This window comes from Etheostoma spectabile, chromosome 17 (genome assembly GCF_008692095.1).
Source record: "Etheostoma spectabile isolate EspeVRDwgs_2016 chromosome 17, UIUC_Espe_1.0, whole genome shotgun sequence".
Taxonomy (NCBI): Eukaryota; Metazoa; Chordata; class Actinopteri; order Perciformes; family Percidae; genus Etheostoma; species Etheostoma spectabile.
Genome location: NC_045749.1, coordinates 12,392,367 through 12,400,742, shown reverse-complemented (window position 1 = coordinate 12,400,742; position 8,376 = coordinate 12,392,367). Strand labels below are relative to the sequence as shown.

Below are 8,376 nucleotides of genomic sequence, written 5' to 3'. Positions count from 1 at the left end.
TGATTTTCAATTTTGACGGGAAGACAACACGTCATTAATAATGACTTCATCTCCCACCATGGTCATGTTTAATACATGGACACTACGCTGAAATGGTTTTCATTGTTGTGTCTGAAGGAAGCTGCATGCTCTCTGCTTACACTATGAGGTCGGTTTCTAGAGTCTTAACGACAGCAACTGGCTCAGGCTGTCTTCATGTTTCCTTGTCCTGGTTTGACCTCAGCATCATGGTTGCCTTTAAAAGGGGGGAGCACATTACTCTCTCATAACATTTTTCTTTTTTTGTCTTTTGATTTCTGTCTCTGTGTTTTTCTCTGACGACAGCTTTTCCTCAGGGAACTGTTTATAAAGCGAAAAAGGCTTTGGGGGTTGAATGAGAGAGAATGAGGGGAGGGGTTGTTGAGACAGTATAGATGTCGTGAACATCCTCTTTTCTGTTCACACCACCGTCTTCCACATAGTCTCTCGATTATGTGGGAATTAAACGTTTTTCAGAACATTATGCTGCCACAGGTTTACTAGAACAGACTGCAACACATACACTTATTATATTCAATTTAAAGATCATCAAATACACACAAAGAAATGCTCATAACTGCAAATTTGCTAGTGTCAGTCATGTGATGCTGGCTTCTGCTTATGAAAAGAAGTATTTTGCTCATGAGCATTTTCACAACAACTGCATTCACACACATTTTCATAGTCCAGCTTTTCTCTGCGGCTCAAGGAGTCACCCGTGATCATCCTTCAGCCATAGATGTACGTTTAGCAGGCAGGATTATTGCCATTAACAATTTATCTGTTAGCAATTTTCTCAATTAGCTTATGAATGATCCTGTCTATAAAATGTCCAAATCCAACCAACAGTCCATTAAACAACCAATCAAAGATTTGCAGTTTAAGTTGATATAGAGAAGATAAAATAAGCATGTGATAGGGTGGGACAAGCAAATGTTCAGCAACTTTTCTTGATATAGGACTTAAGCAAGTAATACTTTTTCCTCAATTTATCCTTAAACAAAAGATATGAAATAAAAAATATGAATCAGTTTAAGATAACAATTTCTGCAAATGAATTAATGGACTAAGGAGTTGGGCAAGGAATTCATTGAAAATCACCAAGAGCCTAAAAGCAGTGTTAGTGAGCTGCTTCAGGGGTTAATATCTCAGCGGTCATGGAGTTGTATTTCTGTGATCCAGATCCAGCGTGTGTGCAGTGTCCGTTCCACAGCTTGCCACCAATCCATGTGTGTAGGGCTGGAGTAAAAAGCCCACATAGGGGATCCTTTGTTTAGGAGAGTCTAGGCATGGAAGATAATTTACAAGCCGCTAAGGTCCTCACGCCATTGGCTGATGAGGCTCTGTCTGCGTCTGCGAAAGGCATCCTGTATGTGTGTGTCTAAATGTCTGTGTGTGTGGGGCGAGTGTGTGCGTGTCTGCTGTAGCAGCACTTTGCTCCAGCGGCTCACAGTCACCCTAGTCATGACAACCAGGAGCTTGCCCTGTACACGGCTACTGTAGCCAGCGTTCTCTTTTGAGGCTGAAAGAAGGCAAAGCAAGATGGCCACCAATATGTTTTAGGGATATGCTGCCTAAACCTGAAGGGCTTCCTCCGAGGACAGACAAGGTAAAGGCAACCGGAGTGTTCACCCTAGGGTCTATTGTCTTGCTGCTGATGGGTCAGCTGCAGTGGAGCTCATCTAGAGGTTATCCTCCGTTGTCGCTCCCTCTGCCACCCTGGATTTAGCTGATTGGAGCGCTTTATTTGGAAGCTGGTGTTGTTATGTTCCTACTGAATCACTGAGAACCGGGCTCCTGTGTGTGTGAGTGTTTGGCTTGTCTTTTCCATGTGGGTTTAAAGGATGTAACAACAAAGTCAGCAATAAAGAGGTCAGTTTCTAAGGTAACAGACAGCCTTCTTCTCTTTTCCTGTTCCATGGCTTTTTTAGCCGTTATAATGTATGAAGAGCCCCTTTGCTTCCCCTTTTCTTTCTAGCAGTGGTTTTGACAGCCATGTTTCTGGACCCGCTGTTTTCTGACTGCTTAGCAGAGAAGTGAAGTGCTTGTTAAGCCGTGGTTCGTAACTTGTATTTTGACAGCCTATAAAAGTTTGGCTGCAGTAGTGACAGCATTATTAATGTGTGGTTTGTAGGAAAGGTCTTTCTGTTACTGGTGTCGTCTTAATCCATAGAATTTGATAGTTCATTAAGCTCTAATTCACACAGGTGTACCAGGAGCCCATTCATTTAAGTTCATTCGGTTCATTTCCACCTATAAAGTCCAGTTTGTCACTGTTTTCTTTTTAATGTACTGTGTTGATTATGTGACATTGAGTTTAGCGCAGACAGGAAACACTCACTCAATGAATGAAGGAAATTCTCACGTGCACAGAGAAACACACATAAACCACTACTAACACTATACTTACACTCTCAGCCAGGAAGTAAGCATGCTTATTCTGTGTATCATTCTTCTTTGTATCCATTCTAACAGCGTAACTGTAAGGTGAAGCTCCTAATGGTGTATGATTTCTGCACAGCCACAAAGTGAACAACTGAAAGTTACTCATTATTTATTTAATGAATTTTGGAACACTCTTTTTATTTGAGTAGAGTTGTTTAGATGTACAGTATATGAGTGTGTTTGTATGTCTGTTGTTGAGTGAATAATATATACACACTCCTTTGAATTTCCTTGGAGACCCAGAGAGAGAGAGAGGGTTGTTGGGATTCAAGCAATGGTTACACTTCTGTTGCTAAGGTCAGTCTCTGAACGTGTGTTTGTGTGTAAAGTTATCACCCTTAGCTACTCTAACATATGTTTTGTTGATTTTCAAAGCTCTGACACAGAACAGAAAAGAAGACGACTGTGTTAAAACAGTACAGGAACGTATGAGTGACTTTAGACACCCTGTGGCAGACACAACAAGCACAACACAAAGACACAGCCCTAACACATCACAGACCCGGCTCTCTCCAGAGACCCAGCGGCTAAATGAGAGCACATGACTCTGCACTTACATCCTGCATTAGGCTTTTTGTTATCACAAGGCTAAACGCAACATAATTAAAAACAGGGGCTGTACTTTGATGTCAGCTTTGGATCATGAACACTTGCATGCACAAATGGATGCACATGCATTCACATGCATAGAGACACGCGTGTGTCTGGTGCAGTGCTGGAAGCTGGCCAGAGCTGCTTTGTCATTGAAAGCTGTTTATATTGACAGACACACTGCCGTTCTCAACTCTCTCCTTAGTCCCCATCTTTTTCCCTCTTTCTCTCACTTCCTTTTCTTTCTACAGGTGGACGTCGCAGTGGCTCATTTTCACATGCTTTGTAGAGCTGGTATCTCACCCTGTTGCAATGACTGTTGCTGAACTCCAGCTATCTGTTGCATCAGCAGTGTGTTTCTAGTAGTACGGAACAGTCTTGACACTCACGGAGAGTGTAGTGGACTGTGTAAAAGGGCAATGGATCAGAGAGGGATCAGGAATATCGAATCAATGGCAAAGTTGGTGATAAATCGAGTCATTCATACAAACAATGTGTGATTTCAGCATTTTTATTATCCATGAATATCTCTATAGTCACTGAAACTCTCCCTTGCATTGTCAAACAACCTCTACCTAAAGTCAAATCCTCCCCACATCTCTTTAACATTGTTTTAATAAAGCTTTTGGCAATGTGCCTTGAATTCCTGTGGATAAAAGGCCAAGAACAGACACAAAGTGGAGCCATGTTAAAATATTTCCAGCACAGTAACAATGGAGTTAAATATGAGAAACATTTTAAGCTATCTCAGCCATCAGTGGTCAACACCAGTTTGACCAGTGCCTGTCTCGCATAGTCAAAGAACAAGGGCTATAATCAGGTATAGCATGTTTTATGGATTTTCATAAACCAGACTGGAAATCACTGCAGTAGATGTAAATAAAGATGTACACATATTTTCCAATGACACTGGCTTCAATTGTATTAACCGCTTGAACACATACTGCTTGATTTGCTCTCTTCACTCTCTTTCCTTGACTACACAATCTTGGTTTTTGCTCTCTTTTGCTTGAACATTTGCAATCAAACACAATTCACACAGCAGCTTCTTTGGTGTCAAATCTGCTTAACAGAAATACAGTCTAGGTTGACAGTCAGTCAGTATACAAATAAAGATTAACAATATTATATGTAATAAAACTAAATATACAGTATTGTATACCAATCTCTCAAAAGCTAAATAAAGGATCTTGAGAAAGTAGTTTAACCAACTCTTCATCTCTTATTTATCAATGCCTTCTTCCTCATAAATGACAGTTGCCCTTGCTCAGCAGCTATAACATGTGGGATGTCACAAGGCTTTACTCTGACCATGCATACATTCACATTTACACGCTTGAAAGTCAAACAAACTGTTACCATTTTATCTTGGATGTCTCAGAATATTTTAAGTGGACCAACCCCACCCGCCATGTTTGATGAAAATAGAGAGAACAAAGTTGAATAGAGCACTAGCAACTGATAAAGTGTGTTTTGCTTGGTCTGTGTGTTCATAGGAGTCTGGTTTGTATGAAGAACTGTTGCTTGATCTGTCAGCTTGGAGTGCACATCTCCTGTTTCATGCTGTAAAATGCATTAAAACCGTAGCAGTGATGGAGTTAAATGGGTGTTTATGCCAGGTAAACAGTGATAAAGAACACATTTCCAGCTACCCTGCAGTGTGCTAGTTCATTAGAGGGAAAATGGGATGCCTCACACACAAACACACACACACACACACACAAAACACACGCGTACACACACACACATGCACATACAACACACACAGCTCATAGTAATGCACACATATCATCCAGCTCCTGCAAACGAGTTAAAGATCCCTTTGTCAACTGAGGCTTTAGTTCTTTTAGTACAAGTAAACTTGTGATGAAAATAAGAAGCAGCTTTACTTGACTTCAATTGATGATACGCTTACTCAAAATGATGAAGAAGGCTTTTAAAGATCCAGTTGTAGAAACACAGTATATAAGCAATATTTCTATCAGAATAGTTTGGCTTTTAGTTTCTAATATTCTGGCAAAAGGATCGTCATCAAAGCTTTGATAAAACTGCCTTAATTTCTAATTCCCCCCAAATCAATGGATGTTATTCCTGTTTACGGCGTTATTACTATGATTGTCTGCACTTAATCTGTGGTAGTGTGTTTGAAACAAGGCTTTTGGAGGAATCAGTATGTCAAAACTGTGGACCTTTGAAATGGCCATAACCCCGCAGGTAGTCAGAATCCGTCTTACCCAATGGGTCAAGCTGCACTGTGTCTGGATAAGACCCTGAGTGGGTTAATTACTCACTTAACAATGTACAGGGGTTAACATGGCAGGGCTGCTGGGTTAATGATTACATTGGCTTGCATACACATGCATGCATGCCCAGGAACACACCTACAAACCTGGCAAAAACACAACACGTGCTTGCACGTTGAACACATGCCCTTAGTGATCCAGCAGTAGTGATGGAATCATGAAATATGTGTGACTCTAAATGTTTACTTGTTGGCTCTCAGCTACCGGTGGGTGCGTGGCTCTCAACACTTGCAGCCAATCTAGTCCTGATTGAAGCCTCAACTTTGAACTAGCTCAGTTTAACTTTCTATTTGCTTTGGTTAGTGATCGGTTTCGGTAATATTTATAGAGAGCAGATTCTTTGTTTTCATATGTCATAATATTTTCCACAGCCTCAGTAGTGGCTGCAGCAGATGCTTATGCCATGGTGGGAGGCAATCTGTTGTGCTGTGTGCCGTGACTGTTTAGAACAAGCTGAATCACTGCATGCTGCCAGAACTTGTTGAGTCACTTCTCTCTCTCTTTCTCTCACTCTGTCTTAGGTGGTTCCTGAAAGTGGTTCAGTAAATGGCAAAGGCAAGACACAGATGGATGACACCCACACGGCAACAGAGGAGGATGAGGGGGAGGAAGGCCACATACCTCATAAACAAGCTCCCCCCATCACCCACTTGCTCACCCACAACCTGGCCTCGGACCAAGGCGGACGGCTGGCACTTGTTAAAAGAGAGCCAGGGCTGGAGCTGACCAGCTTTGCACTTCACCAACACGTATGCTCTTCTGTAACTTTTCAGAATGGTTCTGCTGAGAACCTGACAAAACCCAACGGTGCTAATATGACCACTGGGTCACACTCTGATCTGAAGTCTGCAAATAAAAGGACTACGATTGCATCTGAGCCTCAAAGGACTATAATAGCTGCAATCCCTAAAGATTGCCCTCAGAATGGACCCAAGACTCCGCCAGACGACATGTCAGTTCCACTAAAGAAGATCAAACTCGAGGAGCCTTGGATGTGGATCACTGAACAGGCCACCACACAGCTGAGTGATGAAGATGAGGTCTGCGAAGACCCGCTGTCCACGCTGGCGGCCGTGGTGTGTCTTTCTGTCACAGAGAGGAAAGGACTGGAGGAGAAACTTTTCAGCTCACGTTCTTCCATTCTTTGCTCCATCAAAACAGAGCCACCAGATTTGCACTTTGTCAAAAAAGAGCCAGAGGACTTAAAAAATGACTTGTGTCAGAAAAGCACTCCTGTTAGCCTGCAAATTAGTCCCCAGCCTATCAAAAGTGAACCTCTTCCAAGTGTCTTGCAACCAAGCGTACAGTCTTTGGCAGAGAGAAGAAATCTTAGTTTTGATCAGGCTATTGCAATTGAGGCCTTGACCCAACTGGCAGCTATTCCTCAAAGCACCCCCGGGTCCATTAAAGTTGAAAGTAAGTGCGAACATCCCATTTCTACTGCTGCCCCATTTTCAACCTTCAATACAAATACAAACCTACAAGAAGCCAAACCCACAGCAGCTATCCGCTACAACAAAGTCTCGGTCATTAGCTCACCACTGCACCACACGTCAGTCATACGCCCTCCTGTGGCCAGACAAGGGAATGTTACCCAGCACACTCAGGGGCTGAGCTCGAACACAAAGCTGTCTCTGCAGTATCTCTTAGAAGCCAGCACAGACAGTGATAAAGCACCCTGCAGGAGGACAGAGCCGGGCTTTGGTTCTCATGTGATCAAGTCGGAATGCAGCTATAAAGATCCCAGTGACATGAGTTTCAGTAAAGATCATGAACGGTTGTTTGGGGAAGAAAGAGACAGGGTTGTTGCTAAAGCGAGGAGAAACAGAGAGGAGGAGGAGGTGGCAGCTCAGCTGGCAGACCTGGCCTTCATCATCCAGTCTCGACACAACCAGCAGTCAGTGAACATTCCTCCAAAAGGAACACCTGTGTCGGCCATCAAATACAACTACAACTCCCACCTACCCTCTAGTCCGAAAAAGCCCATTGTGAAAAAAACAAAAGCTACGCCTATCAAGCCCAGGAAGAAGAAAAGTGATGGAACTAATGAGGGAACCAACTGCAGGACCCCCCTCTCAAAACGTATGCCAAATGGAGAGACGGCCCACAGGAGCAGAGGCCAGAAGAATCCACCGCAGGGGAAATCAGGCCTTCCCCACAAGAGGAACCTGTTTCTGCCTCAGTCTCAAATTGACTTGAAGAGATACTTGGCTGAGGCTCAGGAGGATAGAAGGCAACTCATCACAAAAGATGAACACACACACAGTAACGCACACAATACAGCCCTGTTAAGGCCGCAGACTCAGAACTACAACACTCTCACAAGGATCAACCATACTTGTGTTCAAGAAAACCATCTATGGTCACTTTCAAATGGTTCACTCCAGCAACACAATCCATGCAATGGTCATGATGCAGGACTGGGGCAGGAGTGTGAAAAGCATTTGTTATCTCAGGTAGCGCAGCCCTGTGGTGGGCTGCAGCATGGTGCTGATCCTAACACCAGCCCACCCAACACCACTTTCCTCAGCCACAACACTGGTCACCATGGTCTGGCTAATGGCTTCTCAGGGGCTCGGCAGTCCCCACCTCCGAGCCAGCAGGGCTACTACAAGCTGGAAAGGGCAGGACCTGTCACTGTCCTGTCCACGGCTACTGATGGGGATCTGGCCCACTCTGCAGAGTCAACTCCATCCAAGAACAGCATCAACAGCTTTCTGGAGTCCCCTATGAGTTTTCTGGATACCCCTACCAAGAACTTGCTCAATACACCATCCAAAAAAATTGCTGATCTTCCATCCTGTCAATGTGTGGGTGAGTTGCTGCCTAACACCTTTCAGAGGAAGACAAGTGTGTTGCATCTGCATTGGTGTCACATTTGATATATTCCACTTTGTGATTAAATCTACCCTAAAAGTTTGCTTATGGAGTAAAACGTCAGTCCTCAAACTGATGTTTTTGGTTTCTCTTTCTCTGATGCCAAGACACGTACACGCACACGCACACACACACACACACA

The 8,376-nt window shown here is 43.5% G+C and overlaps 1 protein-coding gene across 1 annotated transcript in view; it reads left to right on the top strand.

Moving 5' to 3' along the window:
• tet1 (tet methylcytosine dioxygenase 1) overlaps window positions 1-8,376 on the top strand; it is a 31,064-nt gene that overhangs the window by 15,664 nt on the left and 7,024 nt on the right. Inside the window, exon 3 of the mRNA XM_032540700.1 lies at window positions 5,879-8,171. Within this exon, the coding sequence (XP_032396591.1) occupies window positions 5,879-8,171 (2,293 nt within the window). The remainder of the gene's footprint in view (window positions 1-5,878; window positions 8,172-8,376) is intronic.